Consider the following 20,567-nt stretch of genomic DNA (forward strand, 5'->3'; position numbering starts at 1 on the left):
CAACCTGACCTTGAACACTTCCAGGGATGGGGCATCCGCAACTTCTCTAGGCAACTTGTTCCAGTGCCTCACCACCCTCACTGTAAAAGATTTCTTTCTTATGTCCAATCTAAATTTGGGCTCTTTCAGTTTAAAAGTGTTTCCCCTTGTCCTGTCACTACAGGCCTTAGTAAAAAGTCTCTGTCTTTCTTCTAAGTCCTCTTTATATATTGAAAGGCTGCAGTCACATCTCCCTGGCACCTTCTCTTCTCCAGGCTGAACAACCCCAACTCTCTCAGCCTGTCCTCATAGGGGAGGTGCTCCAGCCCTCTGACCATTTTTGTGGCTCTCCTCTGGACCTGCTTTAACAGGTTAGGATTCCATAGGTGTTTTTTACTTCATGGACCTCCCTTAGTTTTACATGTATTTGTTAATGATGAATAATGCCAATACCATCTCCTCTCAAGGTTTGCTATCCTTGAGTCCCCCACAGTGAACATTGCGCAGTATGACCTACTTTGTGTTGGATGACAAAGAGAAGTCAACAAGGAGGAACTCTCTGACCACATGAATGTCATTGCTCTAGGCGTATTATTAAGTCATTGGATTCTTTGAGGCCATCACTAGCACACTAGGAATTTTTAAGCAACGTAAAAGAACTTCTAAATATATAAAGCAGATAAATGTGCTGAGCATTTCTAGTAGAAATTATAAAGAGCAATAAAGGTTTCCTGGAGGAATTCTTCTTGTTCTTAACTGGAAAACAGGAAATTTTTTTTGTTATTCGGTATGTGGACAATATGTTACAGTCGGTTGAAATTGAAAAGGTAATTTTTCCCCCAACCCCTTCTGTTCCACCTTCAGAAATTCCTGTTTCAGTACTCTTTCATGGATGACTGAATTGGAAGATCTGCTGTTGATACAGATTTTTTTTTGGTCCATTTTATTTTAAAGAACAACTGTAGTGATTTTAATGGCATAATAATTTATGCAGAAGTTGCTAGTTTCCGAGAAAAATCACTTTAATCTGACTTAATTGAACACTAAACCTTTTCCATAGCACTACAAAACCATAATCTGAAAGAACTTTTTTCTCTGAAAATAAGAAGTAACTTCAGATTTCTTGTATTTTAGGAAGCTGAGTAACTTGTGATCCTTATTGCTGTGGCCTCTAAAACTATGAAAAGAATTAAGGAAAGATGTAGGCTGTAGATAAAGTTATTTATTGGTAATGAAGTGTATTAAGAAATTGGGGAATTTGAACTTTACATAAAAATACCTCACAAATCATGGTAAGTATTTTGTCTTGTTATTTAAACAATCAAAAAGAATGTTCTAATATTGTCTAGTATTGTAAATGCATTCTTTGATGGTTTCAGCACATATTCCAGGAATCACAGCTTCTACTTCTGTTATTTTACTACTCTTTTTCATGATAGTGTCTATATTATTTATGTCAACTGCCAATAGCAGGGATTGATTTATTTTAATGATGAAAAGGTTTATATGGGATGATACGCAGTTCTTTTGGAAAACTTGCGCTCTGCTACTGGAATAATTACTCTGGTCTCTGTCCTGTGGAAAGTGCTGTATGGGTAGTTTCCCATTGAAGTTAGTGGAGCCTCATGCAGGTGCCAAATCTGCTCTGATGGTTCTCGTAACCATATAGAAACGGTAAGTGTAAATGTAGACAGTAGTGTTGTGTAATGAATGCAATTTTCTTTGTAAATAATATCGGATACCTTGTTGTCCTATGTGACCAGTACTACTTATCCCCAATTCCATTCTTTTTTCCTCCTTCTGTCCTTCGTTTTACTGACCACCAAGTGATGCATGCCACAGCTGTATTGGGATGCTGCAATAGCTCTTTGTTGTTAAAAACTGATGCTGAACCCTGGTTATCTGCAATTCAGTAAAATACATTGTACAAAATTATTCACAAAATAATTGCCATTTACCTCTCTAATTTTGCAGTGGAAATGCTTATGACTCAGCTTCTTCACTGTCAATTTTGGAAAATTAAAGTGGTTCTTTACTGAGTGTTCCTTTTTTTCTGCATATCCAGTTGGCAAAAATAGCAATTACATGGAGTATTTTTCCTTTATTTTAGTATCAGAGATGCAGGCTTTGGGACAGATTGCACGAAGAGCACATTAACGCAGGACGAACAGTTCAGGTAAGGATATTAAAATGACTGTGATATTAATGGAATCAAATTACATACATAGTACTGGTTACCTCAGGGATGGATCTTCACAGAGACGTATATTTCAAAGGTGGATTTGACAAGTACATGGTATTGCTTTACTTCATTTAAAAAGCAGGGATTTCCTAATTGTGTCCTGTGAGGCAAATACAATCAGAAATGTTTCAGGATTCTTGAATAAACAAAAGTTTGGAGACTCTGGTCTTTTGCAAACTATCCTCTTACATTACTAAATTAGAAGACAGGAATTGCAATAAGGCATACTGTTAATTTTAAAGCATGGTTTCAGACCAAACATAGAACATCTGCACTACTAGTTTGGTGTGCAAATCTCATTAGATGCGTAATATCATCAAAGGAGGAAATACCAGACACATTTGTCAGCATGGCATCATCTCAGTGACTTCATGCATAGTCATCCATAACTCAGCACACAGGGAATCTCACATCTGTTTCTAAAAAAATGCATGTCTTGATGAAAGTGATGCAAAAGCTAATGCCAAACATCAGCCTTCACACTGCTAAATAGGACACAGCCAAAGAAGATTGTCAGTACAGAAAACCACAAAGACCAGATCTGCACTGCAAAGTTTGCTGATGCAGATGCAGCAGCTAGTGGTTATAACATGCTGTACTGGCAAAATTCTGGGGAAAGGCTTATCTTTGCCAGCAGGAGAGGCATTTTGGTGGGTTTCATATATGTTGTTCAGAGTAGGGACATGACAGTTGCTAGAACAAACGTTTTGTGACCTACGTTGCATCTAGACAAGCAGGCTTTGCCAGCAGGGATAGCACAGTCCTAAACCACTGGATTTCATAATTTTAATACTGTAAATTCCTGTGTTTGTTGCATTGCCTTACTGACTCCTGTGGGAAATTAGACCAGAATAAAAATGGAAAAAAAACCCTCAGAAATAAGAACTTAATCCCAAAGGAACAACAGTATAAGACAGTAGGCAGAGCTGGGGTTATGTATCTTTTTTGAGGAATGGAAGGTGTTAATGAGCCTTTTCAGTGTAGATGATAAGTTATATATGAAATCCACTTGATATTTCTGTTATTTGGAGGTTCGAATGTTTATTTTGATTTTTCACCAGGTATTTTTGAAATATGAATGTAAGTTTATTCTTAGTATCGAAAGAGTCTTCCAAACGTGGAAGTCCTATTAAAAAAAGCCATTCTAACAGGTGTGGTGTAGTAAGCATGTGTTTGTTTATGTCTGTGCTCTAATCTATTTTCACATCTGAGAGGTAGGAAAGGCTTCTCTTGGAACTCTTTATTATCAGTATCATTTGTTTAGCAAGACAAAATCTATCAACAGTTAGAGAAAAAATAATCACATCGAAGGTGGTATTTTTAAATACATTAAGTGCTTTAGTAATAAAACCTCCTATTTGTCTCTAGAAACATTTATATTTGTCTTGAACCTAAAGCCTGCCACTTTCAGCCAAAATAAATTTTCTTATATTTTATTTAATGCTTACTGCTTTTAGATCTGGATACAAGTTACGCATTAAAGTGGTTCACATTCTGGTACCCAGAGAGCAGACTAAGTATTTGGGTCCATACAAGAAGAGTAGCCTAGCTCTTTGTTTTAATTAAATAGTTAGGAGTCTGGAGTACTTGATAATAAATTATATGACATGTAGAATGTGTTTGCTGTAAGCTGTTTAAATGTTTACCAATGGACTTGTGATCTGTTTGTTTGCGAAGAAATCAGATTAATTATTGTGATACCAAATGTTCTCTGCAGCACACACTTTGCTCTCAGAATTAGATGTTGTAAAAATACATTAGGAATCCCTAAGTCAATATTGACCCAAGGCATCCGCCACAGGTTTTAGACAAATATATGCACAGCCACTCTACATTTAATCCATGTGCACATAATTAGCCATTTTTCTGAATTTTCAGTTTACCCAGAATAATTACTTCTGTTGTAGTTTTGATGATGGTCAAAATTATAATAGAAGTATAGATGAGCATAAATGTATACCTCTTCTTTCTGGTGACTGGATGCCACATTAAAAACCTCTAAAAAGGAAAGTGAAGAAACTGGGGACATCTTTGTATAGGGCATGATGACACCCTTTCTAAAATACCGAGAAAATTGCTCTTGTATACTGTGCATTAGTTTTCACAAATGTGCTCTTGTAGATTTTTGTTTTTAGGGACAGTCTGTGGACTTTGTAAAATGTTAGGGTCTGAATAAACATGCAGTTTTGCTGGGCTTTGCCCACATACATGCTGATGGTACCATACAATTAGTTAATTATTGCAAGATTTAAGCTAATTTCAGTGAAATGGCAATATTTTATTGTAACACCCAAGGACTGCACTGATCATACTCGTAGTGAGAGGAAGAAAAATGCTGCAGTTACTAGAGAGGATATAAGGCATTGAACAAAAAGAGGAAAAATACTGTGGGTGAATGACCTGGCTTTAGTCTGTATTCAGTCCACAAAAGGAGACTGTTCTGCAAAACATACCTAGGTAGATGTAGTCTCTCCACTGCGTTGCTCTGACCTGGAAAGCTACTTGAAAAATCTATTTTTTTTTTTTTTTTTTCCACTTCTATGGTTTCCATTTCAACTGAAAATGATTTACAAATAAAAGATGGTTTTCAGTCAGCTCTTTTGCATAAATCTTCAAGGCTTAGTTGTATGGCTCATGTCTTCTGTTCCATCTTTAAAATTATGCAGTCTTCAAATTAAGTATCTTTCTGGAATACTACGCAAATATATTGGGAGAGCATGAGAAGCAAGATAGATGAGTTTGTTGCTGCAGGAGATTGTTTATGGTATCAATGAAGGGTCATGTAAAAACAGCTCAGTGTTGCAGCCTGTGGCCATCTGGAGGATAAATATATCCTTAAACTCAGAGTCTCTTTCACCTGTGCCAAGAAATTTGTAACATATATCCTTTATTACATTACTTTGAACAAAGTCCAGCGTTACATTTGCACAGCTAATGCAGTACTTTCTTAAAAGTCATATTTATGTTTGAGACGGTTTAAGGTGGTGGGTTTGATTGGAGGTGCTATTTACTTAATTTAAAACAACAACATGCAGAATGGAGGGAGAGTTGACAGTGATTAATGGATGGAAGACAGGAAATAAAGAGAAAAAGGGACTGACTGATATGACAGATCCCGCGTCATCCATGTACTATTTCAGCATGAAGAGTTTAAAGTGTAAACTATTGGAAAATGTATATGACATTACATTTAATGATAATACAACCAAGAAGAAGAAAAAGAGAATGATCATGGCAGAGATTGAATGCGAGAATGGCATGACCACCACGATTCAGTTAGCTGGTAGTGTTAGGAGCAGTATAGGCTGATGGGGATAGAGTAAGTGAAGTGCTGGAGTTTCTGAGCACTCTGGGAACATCAGTTTTGCCAGGGACACATGACTGAAGCAGATACTTAAACACTGCTATTTTCAGGTAGCTGTTGCTGAGGGCCTTAGATAGAAGTTCAGATACTTCCATAACTGGTAGAGATACCAGATGTTACATGGAAATAATCCTACATCTCAAGTCCATGCTGCCTTTTCAAGGGTTTTGGTCCCATCTCAGTCCTTTGACATTTGTACAAGGTGGAACCATGCAGACCTGGTATTTATCCTGGTGGCTGGGAGCCTCACGTTGGGTCAGTACTGACGCGCTGAGGTGCCCTTATGCTCTTTGTTGCTTCCTCTTTTCCTTGTGGTGTTATGTGTCCTTAACAGCATGCTGTGGCAATGCAGCCCAAGCTCTTTGCCATGGAAAGTTACTGCAGGTCGCTGTGTGCATTTACCTGCAGTTGAATAGGAATTACATTATTTCCTTCTTTGTTGTCATCCATTACTTTTTCTCAATTGTAATGAAATTGGTTGCACACAAGAGACGGGTGTTGCTGGTATAACATTGGTGGTGATGTTCACGAGTGTTACGTATTTGAGTGTGAAGTGATGATGGTATTTTAAGTCAGCCTGCAGTAAGCCTATAGAAACACGGCATCTATTTTTCATCAAGTTACGTTACTTTGAAAATTCAGCTGTCACTATCAGTGAAGAAAAATTACTGTTCTGAAAAACAAATACTGAAAAAACCCAAGAATTTTTACTCTTTTGTATGAATAACGTTTATTGGTTTGCTGAAAATTGCTGCTAAGACTTCTGAATTCCTTAGGGAGTCTATAATTTTTCTCATATGTCCAAGACATCTGTAGAGGAAGTCCCATTCATAAACGACTTAGGAGGAGCAGAATATGGAAAGACACTTTGTGATTTTAAAGATAATTCAAAAAACTGAATACTTATAATAAGTCCTTTTCTTACTTAATTAAAACTGTGTGCTGAGTAATAAGGTAAGCTTAATGGACAGATGTGTACAGTCATTTTCAGCAACAGTGATTTAAAAAAAAGTTTAAATGAAGCCCTCTTTTGGCTCCTTTGTCTCCTTTTGTATTTTACTTTCTGGTAGAAGTTTCTAATTTATTCTTTATTTTTTATTGAATGCATTTGTAAAGATTTTGAAAAGAATGGAAAAGCAGAGCAACTTCATTATATATGACTTCTCTGTTCCTTTCCATTTTGGATGTGTTGATAGAGTCAATAGATTTTTTCCACAGTACTTGTGAAAACCATGCCTCTTCTCATTTATTTTTCTGAAAAAAATCCATTACATTTATTGACATAATATAGTGAATCCACCATCCTGGTGGATCTCCCAGACTTACCTCCAAATTTGTGGACACTTTAGAAAAATTGGGCTCAAACTTTTTGTCCCTACACCAGTTCTGCATCTATTCAAGAACAATAGTGAACCTTACTCCAGTAAAGTCCTTTGAGATCTAGGGATGAAAGCACTATATAATAGCTATGTAACAGTAGTTTCATTATATAGCAAAAATATGCAAACAGCATAAAGCTGGGAGAGACTAAGGGATTCTGGTGGAGAGAACAGAGTTAGAATTCATAATGACGTTGAGAAAAGACCTGAAAAATCAGTATGTTTTTGGATGAGAACAAGGGCAATCGTTGGGTGTATAGATCCAGTGTGGGAAGCTGTTGGGACAGCGCTTCCGCAGAAGAGGACTTGAAGGACAGAGTAAAAGTGAACCAGTTGTGTGGTAGTGATACAAAAAAGCCAAATAATGTGGTGGGATGTATAAATAGGAGAGTAGTCAGTGTGGTCTCTCATACAGTCTCTTTGTTCAGCAGTAGTAGGATTCCAGGTAGAATAGTCCAGTTTGGGCACCACACTTTTAAGGAAGCTGTGGACTGATTAGGGAGTATTCAGGGAGAGCAGTGAAAATGGTCAGAAATTGAGAAAATGAGACTTATTTGGAGACTGACAAATCAGTTAGTTTGCCCGAAGAATGCCTGACAGTGGTGTGTTGTCTGTTTGCAAACATGGAAAAGATGGTTGCAAAGAGGACCGGGCTTGTCTTTCTCTGTTTTGAACAGAGATGATTAGAAATACCTGGTTTAAACTGAGGCAAGAGAGATTTCAGTTAGACATGAGGAAAATGCTATAGCAATTAGGATAATGAATTCTTGCAGTATGGTATCAAGGAGGTTATAGCTCTTCATAAAAAAGTCCTTTTAAGACCAGATTAGATAAACAACTGTCAGAATAGGGACAGCAGATCATGCTTTGAAGGGATGACTTCCCAAGGTTTTTGCCAGCTTTATTTTCCTACAGTTTTTGTGAGAAAGCCATTTGAAACAAAGACTATTATTTGGTTTTGGAAGTTAACAGACCAAAATTGCAAATATTGTAAAGAAAAATTCTGTGTCTTTTGGGCTGAATTTGGTGAGTTCAAAACTCAAGAGTTCCCATAAATGAAAACAGAATTTTCTATTACCTTCCTCACTAAGTAAGCTTGGTTTTAAAAGTTGAAACAGTTGGGAAGAGGGTGATACACTTTTATGCTCTACCCAGAAATTAAACTCCGTCCCATTAAAATGATTATGAAAAGAAGTCATAGTCATTTGCATATCCATAACACTTACCTTGTTACACCCTGGTGAGTCCTAAGATATGTCTCCTCGCAGCAGGGCTTAGTTTTCTTGCTAGGCTGAATCTGTTCGGCTTCTGTTTAATTGACAGGAAATGGAACAAGGGTCCTCTCTCCAAAACCACAAAGGAAGAGGTAGTAAAATGAAATTTCACCAAATAGGCAAATATCATCATCTGATTCCTCCATCTTTCTCACAAATATTTCTCTTTGATCAGCAAGGTAATAATGAACAGTGAAAGTGAGGATCTGATTTAGCCATTCCTTAAGGTGGGTTGTTTGTATCTCCTGAAGCTTCTGTTCAGGATTTTTGAAAACTCCACCAGTGAGTTGGTGGTTGTGTTGGTCACTGCACAGTAAACGTCTTCATTATACTCATGCATTGGCTATACTGGTTATTTGCCTGAGCTGCAGCTGCAGTGGTACAAATCCCTAGCAGAGCTATGTTTTAACAAAATTTCAACTTGGAAATTTTCCTTTTTTTTTTTTTTTTTTTTTTTTTTGAAAGAAACTGCTTTGGAAGCATTATTAGCTCATCCCAAATTCACTGTTGTCACTATTTCACAACATGGTTTTGTTTGGTTTATTGGTTTTTTTGTCTCCATTGTGGCCAAAGACAGGATAATAATAATTTTGTTTCCTGAAGCAAAACAGCAGGATCAACTTCACTCAGTCCCCTGCATATAATTCTCACAATATAGATAATTAAATGTTGTGTCTAGATAGTCCTGTTTTGTCTTCTAAATTAAATTCCAAGATTTTATAAACAGAGAATTTTGGCACGTGGGGGACTGTGACAGTGATGAAATTCTCCCTTTTTCAGTACTTATGGGCAGACCATGGGAGGAAGATAACAGGAAGAGCAAGGTATATTAAGATGAGAAATGTATGAGGAATATTATTGGGTAACATGTTTCTAATACAGCTCTATCTCACAAAGTTATTTTTTGTATCTCCCTTTTTTTTTTGTTGTCAATCAGTGTTTTTACCTGGGGTTAGCCTTAAATAATGCAGCCTAAATTGGCTAGTAGTGCTGTTAATTTAAGCACACAATAGCATGTAGTCTTAGTAATTTGACAAATGATTTTTACGAATTTGGTAGTTCTTTCTTTGCTTGCCTAATATGGCTTGTGCAGTGTTACTTCAATTTGTTGTTGAATTAATTTCCTTCTTCTCTAATTATATTTCTACTATGTTTTTTCATACCTGTTAAAAAAATCAGTTCTACTAGGGTATATAAATAAAATAAGTTCCATCTAGTTCCTGCTTTTCCAGGTAAGCAATATTGCCTTTCTAAGGCATTACCCATATGTGGTTTGTATTACTGAAGAAAACCTTTCTTTTTCTAACCACTCACTGATGTTAATCTATTCTCTTGTTCTGCTATGAGAAGAATATTCAAAACAATTGGTAAATAGTGCAATATATAATATAATTTATTATATCACCGTATAATGTAATGCAATGAATATTATTTTTATTACAGTCTTCTTTTAATAATTAGATAAAAACTTTGTCCTAAAACAATAAGTGGTATAATTTAAACTATAAATTTCTTCTTTTCATTTGTTGAAAAAGACAAGTTGTGTGCATTTTTAGATTTTAAAAGCCTGGGCAGTAAAAACCCCCTCTATTTTTGCTGTAGACAGAAATTTATCTCACAGGCGATGCCTACACACAGACTCTTCTTGCTAGTTGTGAATAGTTCATATCTTCTCAAAACTCTAGTAACTAAAGAAATATTTCTGTGTTTTCTTATATTTGACATTCCAGTCAAATATATTTGTCCTTCTTCTGGAAAAAGAATATAAATATTTTTAAAAAAAGTAATCCTTCTCCTTTGTCCCTGAAGTTGTCTTTACAAAAAGAAAATTATAGTTTTGGGGTAGTTGGGGGTTGTGAATGATTATATCCTGAAGTGCTGTAATCACCACAGTTGCTCATTATAAGAAAAAGCAGATTTTGAAAAGCAATCACTTACTGTATTTGGATATTATTTTAACTTGTTGCAACTTAGGTAAATATTTTGGCAAAGGCCTAAATTGATCAGACACTGAAATTACTTCAGTAATTACATAGTGAAGAAACTAGTTAAATACTTTAAATGAAACCCAAAATAAAACCCACTGACTTCTTTACTTGGAGAAGTGGATAAAGTATAAAATTGACAGCAAGAAAATCAAAATGGCTTCAAAAATATTTCTCCCTTGTTTTGTGGTTGGCTGATACTATGGATAAATTGGTTCACCAGAGAAGATAACAGGTACCATCTCTTCCTCGATCTGTGGTCCTTACTCTCCTGGCACAGGTAGCTTAGTTTCCCTTATGGAAGGTAGGCTGCATCCAAAAAGACTCAGCAATATGTCCTGGTGATGCCTCACTGCACTGCTTAGGGACTGCTGTGCTGGGAGCTGCGACCCTTATTTATTTTTTTGTGTAGGTAGAGAACTGTGTGAACTCACAAACACAAGCAAATATTAAAAATACAACAGATTTAGCGAGCTGGTTATGACGTAGTGGCACCTCCAAGTAAGAAGCACTTGGAAGTACAGATGCCTTCCTCTATGGACAGTGTTGAGCTCTGGTTGCGGTGACTAAATCGCTGTATCGCTCAGTACCGCTGTCGGCTACAGGACTGTCACCCGCCTTAGGAAGAGTAGGAGATGGGTCATTTACTCAGAAGGGATCATCTTTAGGTTGAGCTACCTTAAGTGAGGACAAGCCCCTTCTCTGCAGAGCGCTGTATTTTTTATGGGGTGACTGTTCTGCAAGAACATTATAAAAAGGCCAGGGAATGGTACTGGGTCACAAAGTAACAGCATCTGGGAGACCCAGGATGGGTTCAAGGGGAGGATTCACTGTGTTATCGGAGGCACGGGCTTTTACAGCAATTGGGGGCATCTTTGACAGGCGAACAAGCTGCAGTCAAACAATGCAGTCTGGAAAAGAAAATGGATGTAGAGAAAGGTGACCTGGAACATAGGGATTGCTTGAAACCTGGGACTTTTGAGGGTTTTTTTGGTCTTGGTTTATTAAAACTTAGGAATGGCACTTTCAGTGATTATTTAGAGATAATCAAGATGATAGTTGCTTGCCAACCACTGAAGGTGTCTGGTACTCTTACGTAGTAACCTACAAAATAACTCTTAAAACTGTTACAGCAACTTCGTGCCAATATGAGAGAGATGGAGAAACTCTGTTTGCGAGTCCGACAGGAAGACATCCCAGTTCTGCAGCGAATGATAAATCCTGTTAAAGAGGAAGCTTCATTTGCCATAAAAGACTTCCTGCAGCTCCATTCTGAATCTGCAGAAGAACTTAAAAGGCAACTTGAAGGACAGGAGGATGCCTCTTTAACAAGATCTGCAACTGTAGGAGGAGGTAGTAGAATTTCATTTCTGTATCTATTACATCTGTATTGTTGTATCCAGTCCGCATTTTCTCTAACCAGATATAAATGAAGTAAACAAGTGAGATTTCAGTTGAATAATAGTTGTTAATCAAGAAGTGGATTTCTTTCCCTACACCACACTTTCCTCATGACCTGTGACTGAGTTTTGACAAGTGGACAATGCTCTAATTAAGTATCTTAAGAAATAAAATAGCTGTGGCCTTCCCTGAGAAAGATCCCATAGCCTTGGATCTTGAAATAGAAGACTGTTCATAGGAAGCAGAATACTTACATTCATAATTCACAGTAACTTGACTTCTTTTTTTCCTCCTGCAAATCACTTGATAATGTGCGAGTAATCATTTAGGCTATTTTCATTGTATTAGTGCTTGTAACATCAAGAAGAAAAGAATTTTTATATGACAGACAGTGTAATATGCTCCTCACACTCTTCCCCTGCTCCAGCGTGGGGTCCCTTCTATGGGAGACAGTTCTCCATGAACCTCTCCAATGTGAGTCCTTCCCACGGGCTGCAGTTCTTCATGAACTGCTCCGGCGTGGGTCCCTTCCCAGGGGCTGCAGTCCTTCAGGCACACACTGCTCCAGTGTGGGTCCCCCGTGGGCTGCAGGAGGAGATCTGCTCCACCGTGGACCTCCCTGGGCTGCAGGGGGACAGCCTGCCTCACCATGGTCTTCCCCACGGGCTGCAGGGGAATCTGCTCCAGCGCCTGGAGCATCTCCCCCTCCTTCTTCACTGACCTGGGGGTCTGCAGGGCTGTTTCTCTCACGTATTCTCACTCCTCCCTCCAGTTACAGTTGCTGTTTTGCAGCAGTTTTTTCCCTTCTTAAATCTGTTCTCCCAGAGGCGCTCCCACCGTTGCTGATGGGCTCGGCCTTGGCCAGTGGCAGGTCCGTCTTGGAGCTGGCTGGCATTGACTCTGTTGGACATAGTGAGAGCTTCTAGCAGCTTCTCACAGAAGCCACCCCTGTAGCCCACCTGCTACCAAAACTTTGCCATGCAAACCCAATACAGGGGAACATCTCTTCCTGTAGCATTTTAATTTGGTAACTGACAAGAAAGCAGAAAACGTAAATAAATCCATTTAAATAAAAGACTTTGAAAACACACTATAACGTGCTACAAGTCAGACATGTTTGCTGTTTTTTCCTCATTTCTGTACAAAATGTCTTTCATTCTTTGTTCTACCATTCTGTCTTCAGGGCAAGCCCTTATTATGCCCTGGTACCGGCTGGTGTTCTCTGCTAATGATCTGTGAGAACGTTGGTTACATCAGGATTAAATCCTTCCACATAACAGTAATTAGTTTGATTGCTGCAGTAGCAGCATTGTTTAAAATTGTTTGAAAACTTCATGTGTCTTAAAATTGAAAGAGTATTCTCAATGGCATTGTAGAAGAACCTGCCATCAGATTTGATTTCATGACCCTTCTTGTTGCTACGTAAAGAACTACAAGAACTCTTTCAAGTGTGATTAACAAGCTAGCAAGTCTAATGGTCAAAGATGGAGAAAAGTAGATTTGAAGACTGGGCTTGCTTTGAGAATGTCATGTGCGGTAGTATCAGAAAGCCTTATGAACGTCAAGATATATCAAATATAGAACCATAGAAAGGTTCGTGTTGGAAGGGACCTTTGAAGATCATATAGTCCACCCCCCCTGCCATGGGCAGGGACATATTTCACTAGACGAGGTTGCTTAAAGCCCCATCCAACCTGACCTTGAACACTTCCAGGGATGGGGCATCCACAGCCTCTCTGGGCAACTTGTTCCAGTGCCTCACCACCCTCACTGTAAAAAATGTCTACCTTCTTACCAGGCCAATAAAAAAGACTGAATTGTCTTCTGACATATGTATCTTGACTTTCTCGACACCTTCAGCATCTTGTAGTTGATTGTTCAGTAGTTTGTCCTAATATCTTTGTGGGTTTTAAAGTCTGCCTATTTGCTGCATTCTACTTCCCCTCCACGAAAGGAAGATAACTGAATCTGTTCTCTTGCAGTCCTCTGGGACCCTCTTATTCAAGTTCTCAGAAATACGTTTGAACTTCCAGAGGCTGTTTCTAAAATGCTCTAGAGTGAATTTCATCAAACCTTCAGGACTTGAATAGATCTAGCTCATCTAAATATTTTTAACCTGTTCTCTTTATGTTTCAGCCTATCCTTTTTTTTCTTTCTTGTTTAAATTAATTGCATCAAATACTTGATTACAGCTACCTGTTTGTATAAAGACTGACTTAATCTTCCTCTGGGTCATCTGTTTTGTTTTGGTTTTTCTCTACCTGGCAATGCAGTTACACTTCATCTTCCTCTAACTTCAAAAGCATTCATAGAAACTTTCTTGCTACCATTTATGCCCCTTGGTAGTTGCAATTTATTTATGTCCTAGTCTTTCTAATATTAACTTTCCATGCTTATATTATTCCTTGTACTCACCTTAATTGTGTGCCAAATTCTTGATATGCAGGGCTTTGAAGAGCTCTTGCTGATGCCATAAACATTTTCCTCTGCATCAGGACAATTTGCTGTCATCTTCAGTATAGCCTATTTTATGTGTCTGCCAGCTCTTCTGCAGTCCCTTATCCTTTAGGAACTTTTTCCCCATAGTTTCTGTTAATCAATTTGCTGAATTTGTCAATGCCTCTTTTTGGGGGAGCTCATTGTCTTCAGTCTTTGAGTTTTAGAATAGTGAAGTCTGGTATTCAGTGATCCCCTTCATCCATATTAGCCATTACTTTCAGGCTCTTTGTGAACTCTTCTCTGTTACAATCAGAACTAAATTTAAAATAGTTCTTCTTTTGGTAACTTTGTGGTATTTCATTGGAAAGGCTTTGTCCTAGCTTATTGCTTTTCTAACAGTTACATAGGTGGTAAATAGGAACTAGAGTTTAATTTCAAAGAACAGGACTAGTTTTTTAATGTGAAATACCTTTAAAGTATGGAGGACATTGAGCATCACAGCACTTCAGAAAGACAAGAAATTGATCAAGAAGATTGGGATGAGAAGAACAGAAAAATATTACTGGAATGACATGCTCCTGCAAGTCCGCTCAAGAATATGGAAATAATTCACCCCATTTGAAGTGAAACATACAGACAGGCAGACAACTAAATACAATTAACCAGATATTTTTTTCAAGTTTGTCTGCCTGTGAAAGTAGCTCTGTTGAATTGCTAACACAGATGCAATATATTGCCTATTCTTTTGTGCTTAGAGGCTGCAGTCCTGAAAGCAAATCTTGGCTGCTGATCTTAATCAAAGGAGCTTCAGTACGCCTGTTCTTTGTAGCATGTTGCTTCCCATCTGGTAGAGAAGGAAGGAGTTTACAAATTCAAATCGCCCATTTAGAAGGCATGTCAGTGATATGATGTAGTCCCTTCCCCCCTTCACCATCCTCAGCTGAGGTCCAATAGAAATGGAATTTAATTGCATTTTAAACAAATATTAACAAAAGGTGAGACTCCACTCTTAAAATTACTAAAATCTTTGAAGCAACGTATTGAATCTTGCAGAGCATTAGATTTTTATCTTGAGTGTAATGAGGTGCGAAGCTGCTCTATGAAATCTGCAGAGGTGTTTTGTATTATTGCATTTCTGTGGAGATGCTGTAAGTGAACTGGTGGAGCCACTTCCATTCTCAGTTCTATTAAAATTGGTTAGACTTGATAAAACATGAACTAGTGAATATAAATTTTTTACTCATACTTTCAGCCCAAATGTGACTTCACCTTCTCTTACCTTTCTTGTTCTTTACCTTAGTTTTTTGAAGTGAGTAAAGAATTTTCTTGAGGAATTTTTTCCCACTAATTTTTAGTTATTAGAAAATGATAACAGTGTAAACCTACTTAGATAAGTTCTCTGGAATGCGTGTCATGCAAAACTTCGGTATCATTTATGTACTTTGAAGGATGTGCTTTTCTACAATAGGTCAGCATAGATTGTTAAGGACAGACCAGAATAGGGAACATAATTTGTGAGGAGGCAATTTTGCTTAGTGAGCATTTTTTTTGCTTTTGAATTACTAATATTTTAATTTCAACCAACTTAGCATGCATCTGGCTGATTAGTGAAGAGTATGCTTTTCTTGGCAGAAGAAACGTGATTTTTGAATTAGGATTGTGAAGGATTGAAATTGAACAAAATACTCAAAACCGATGTTAAATGTCAGAATATGTAGCGGAATTGGTTTCTCCAAAAATGCACGCATTTGGATATATGATTAATTACGTTGAAAAGGGAAAAGCAATATTTTAGAACTGATTATGTAACATTAATTAATCTGATGTTAAAAATTAAAAATATGTTCTGGAAGAACAGGTGGCGATTGTAGAAGGTGAAGTGCCTTCCTGGATTCTTAAAGGAAAAGGTGTAGAAATAATTAGAAAGAAAAACAAGCCCAAAATAAAACCCCAGATCGTTTACTCCATTGTTGTTACTGAGCTACTCTGCTTACTTAGTAATTATGGCTGAATATCAGCTTCATTAATGTTAGGCTTCTATTGATCTGAAAGTAGGAAGATTAGGTCCTTAATGTATTTTGAGATCCTGGGATAAAAATGCTGAGAAATGGACAAATGTTACGAAAATGTATAATTTTTATTTTATCTTAAATTAATTCCATGAATAAGCATGCACTATTACTAATTTTTGTAATGACTATGATTCTTTTTATTTGTTTTCCATTATTCATATCTGTTGTAGTAACAGTTATATAACATTATGATAGTACCTTGGCACATTCATTGTTTGTAAAGATTTTAATGCAATATTTACACTTCAGTATTGGTAGACGTACCTAACCCGTCTTCCCCATATTAAGCTTTCTCTTGATACTACCCTCTCAAGGAAGGAAACATCAGTGTCCTACTAAAGTAGCTATCTTCCTACAGAAATGGAAGTTGTCTAAATTAACATGATCTTTGCACTGTGTTTAGACACATACGTTCTCCAGTCTGCCTTTCATACTCTCAAGCTATTCCTCAGTCCTTGCTATGACAAGCGAAACTTGTTTGTTCTTTATTACCACTTAATTACTTGTCCGTAATTATGCACATGTCCATTACATCTGTAGTGGCTTGGTACTGGTCTCTTTGACTGGAGGAGGTATGTGTGTGTCTGTTCATTATATCTGCTCTCCCCCACGCCACTTAGCTGTCTCTCATTGCCCATTTTTTCCACCATACTTTGTCTAATGTCTTCTGCATTCTTCTGCATTCTAAGTGATTTAGAAAGGAAGATACTCCAAAGTATCTCCTTTACACTGCTGAGCTGCAAACGTTTGTCATCCTCACAGTACCGTTACCCAACTGGATCCAGCACTGAATGCTGGGCAGCATGTTACTTGGTTTTCACTGCTTTTACTTTTTGAAAGCTTTTTCCTCCAGCTTCTTTTAGTCCCAAATAGCTGAAAATCAAACCGGTAGCATAAAATCAATCATAAAATGAATAACTGTCTGTTCAGTTTTGGAAGTGCAGTGTTTTTATGTGTCATATGTAAATGAAAAGTTTTTGTCCCAAGCTCAGTTTTCTTAGCTCGGTTGATACAAAATTAATTAACTGACTTTGAATTCAGGAGTATAATTTCATTCTCAGAACTGATTGTGAAAGTGTGCTGATAGAAATGAATCCATTTCTTTGGCAATAACTTCCTTTTAAGAAACTGTCTAGTGCTGTAAGACTTCTCCCTATATGATCATTTTCAGGGCTGTTGCTTGGTTTGAATTAGGTTTAGTATCAATTTATCCATGAGAAACATTAAGAGTGAGAAGCTGCACATCACCTCCATTCTGATTCAGTACATTTGTTTGTAAACATCATGTTTCTCATTCAGAAACTTTATATAACAAGGAAGTGAAGGACGGCTCCCAAAGTTTAATCCAGATCTACTCCCGCCTTCCCGAAATACCTCAGGAAGAAAATGCAGCTGAGTCCTGGGAAACTTTAGAAGAGGTATGTTGGAACTCCCTTACTGCCACCTTGGTGCTCTTGTTTTTAGCAACTATTACAAAGTAACATTTGTTTTTTATTTGTAGGACTTGATTCAGCTTAGCCAGTTGGTGACTGAGTTTTCTCTCTTAGTCAGCGTAAGTATTAATTCTGCATTCTATCCTAGATAGAGTCTTGTACAAAAAGAGGGTGAGTGGTTAACTCCTAGTTGGGGGAAAAAAAGATGAGCAATACTTCTGCCTGTAGTCTGAACTCAGACTGTGCTAGTATCACTTGGATCAATGTGACAGAATAGCAGAATAACATTAACTGAATTTATTCAGTCCAATATTCAAGACTATAAAGTCTAGTCACTGTTAGGAGCTTCAGGAAAATGCCAGTAGAAGCACAGCAGTTTACCCACAGTGAGCCGAGATGTCTGCACTAAGGTGCTGTCTTTGCTACTTGGGACCTATGGTAAATACACCTATAGTTTCAAAGTGGATACATTAGATACTTTCCAAAGTCATAGATGATGCATATAATGCTTACATCAAATTGTCTAGCAGTAAGGTGAAAGGTTTTCTTTTGAATTTCAAGTGCCAACGGAAGAGGAATGTTCAAAAGCATTAGTTTAACTACTCGGCTGCCCCGTCTGGTTAGAAAACTAACAGCTCTTCCTTCCCTACAGCAGTGACTCATTGCTACAAGGATCTCCTTGCAGCTCTCCTGTTGATTCAGGGTCTGTCAAGGTAGATTTTTGAGGAGGCAACAGTCTTCTGTTTCAGCACTAGTACTGGTAATTGCTCCTAAGTTCTTGTCACCAGAGCAACTACTGGTGTTCTAGCCAGTGCCCTTGGCCACAAGCTGAACCTCAGCAGAAGCTCTACAGCGCTGACTGCAGGCTTCTGCCCAGGTCCCATTCACTTTTACGATTTCTAATTGTAATGGTGACGATAGCCTTCACTGCGCAGGGTGGGTGTTTCTTAGGTGCTTTTTCTTGCTTAATCAGGAGTACTAGAAAAAGTTGAAGTTTCCCTCACCTTTATCATGCCCTTTCTCTACTCTCACAAAGCTGCCGAAAGGTCTTCATCATCCACGCTCAGTTCCCAATGTTTAGTTCTTCCTGTGCCACAGGGAATTTAAATCCACAATTCTCATCTCCTAGGAGAGTTCTTTAATCTCCTTGCTGTTGGGTTAGTTGGGGTAGATAAGCTAGCTTTTGTCCTTTCTGCTGAATATGTGCTGCTTCACATATACAAAAAAAAAAAAAAGACCAAGATTCATTAGGCTGGAGGGGGACTGTAAAAACTTTTATTCAGTAGCCTAAATGTTAGCAGCTTTAGCTAAAAAGGAGGAGTTACTGTTCCCAGGACTTTCTGGATTTTACATGTAACCATCATTAAATATAATAGCAAGCATCCAAAGTGTGTGGATTGGATAGTAGATGAAGATACCAGAGCCAGTGGATTCAGCAGTTTCTGAATTAGAAAGAGGCAAAAAGTTCAGAATGCCTTATATTTTAAGCTGAACATTAGCCGTCTCATTATTTTGTGACATAAAACAGCCTGGGTACTGCTGAGATTAAAATAGGAACAAACAAACCCACAAACCCCTTTATCTTCCGCTCTGGTGTTCTCCGAGAGAGGCTGCAGGGGAATCTGACTGCATTTGGAGAAAGGATGGAATGTTTTTGTAAAATCAAACAGTAAAATAGAGAGCAACATTGAGTATATTTTCAGTACCGTCACTACTCTTTACTTTTGTAAAGTTAAGTCAGTGGTTTATAATGTCATAATTGAACACTTCTATTTAGATTTCTTGGTGCAGCTTTGTATATTGAGAGTTGGTACTGATCTTATAAATGCTCTTTATAGATTGTTTTTTTGAATGTGAAACTCAGCAGGAGACAAAAAGGCTAGTTTGCATTATTTTTTCCTTTGGAATATGAGTTAATGTACTCACAGAAAAGATTTAGAAATCATATGTTTGGGGTTTTTTTCTCTAACTGCAGCAACACATTGTATAATACCCACTCCATATTATTACTGAATAGTTGAGATTTTTTTACAGTAAGTTTGTAGTTTTGGCACAGTTTATCAGATGCTATTAATGAACCACCATTAAGGCTGCACGGCTGCAGTGTGTAGCAGATGAAAGCAGCTGTGGGGCCCTGATTACAGGCGTTAAAATGGTGTGTATTGGCTCACTGCTGCTTCCCAGCAGGCTACCTCACTCATAATTCCTTTGCATCTAGTCTCAGCAGGAGAAGATTGACAGGATTGAAGACCATGTCAACAGTGCTGCTGTGAATGTTGAAGAGGGAACCAAAAACTTGGGGAAGGTAGGGATCTGCTCCTGCTGGTGAATCAATGGTACTCTGCCTCCCAGCAATCCTCTGTATTAACCCAATTGATCTGCCGTCTTTAATGCTGAGGGAGCCAGCAATTAAGGAAATAAGGAAGAAATGACCCACAGGTAGCAGGGGAAAAAAAATAATCAATCTGTCTCGTAATTCTCTATCACATCCAGGCTACTAGGAAATACAATATTTTTTTTTGCCTTTTTTTTATGCTATTCTGATGGTACTTTAGTTTACCTGCAAAGACAAGTGCATTCAACAATTGGCTCACAAGAATCAAATAAGCGTAAAACAACAGACTGATAACATGCAATTTCAGTCCCATTCTATGTAGATGTCGGTGATAGTTGCTAATAAGCCACAAATTCAGGCATGTTACTGAAAAGTCTGAGCATTTTCTCAATTTGATTTAATGATGGAGACCAGGTAATAACCAGTGTACATAATCTGGCAGAACCGCTTAAAAGGACCTGGTTCACAACTGCATACATGAGGTAGCTCAATTTTGAACTGGTTTTAGTACGTTCTGTCACACAAGTTGGATAGTAGATCACCTTTTTTAAATACTAATTTGTAAAGTTTATTTATCACTGAGCAATCCCAAGAGCAATGAGGGGAAAATGCCCATCACCACAGGCAAGTATTCTAACTCTTTTTTTTTTTTTTTTTTTTTTTT

The 20,567-nt window shown here is 37.7% G+C and overlaps 1 protein-coding gene across 6 annotated transcripts in view; it reads left to right on the plus strand.

Moving 5' to 3' along the window:
* The window catches only part of STX17 (syntaxin 17), a 36,927-nt gene that overhangs the window by 13,441 nt on the left and 2,919 nt on the right, over positions 1-20,567 (plus strand). For all 6 annotated transcript variants that reach the window (XM_010577962.1, XM_010577966.1, XM_010577961.1 and 3 more), the window contains 6 exons: positions 2,090-2,155; positions 11,357-11,576; positions 17,435-17,553; positions 17,637-17,687; positions 19,787-19,874; positions 20,129-20,135. In XM_010577962.1, coding sequence (XP_010576264.1) covers positions 2,090-2,155; positions 11,357-11,576; positions 17,435-17,553; positions 17,637-17,687; positions 19,787-19,874; positions 20,129-20,135 — 551 coding nt within the window. The remainder of the gene's footprint in view (positions 1-2,089; positions 2,156-11,356; positions 11,577-17,434; positions 17,554-17,636; positions 17,688-19,786; positions 19,875-20,128; positions 20,136-20,567) is intronic.

Source organism: Haliaeetus leucocephalus, unplaced genomic scaffold, assembly GCF_000737465.1.
Source record: "Haliaeetus leucocephalus isolate CR32 unplaced genomic scaffold, Haliaeetus_leucocephalus-4.0 Scaffold587, whole genome shotgun sequence".
NCBI lineage: Eukaryota > Metazoa > Chordata > Aves > Accipitriformes > Accipitridae > Haliaeetus > Haliaeetus leucocephalus.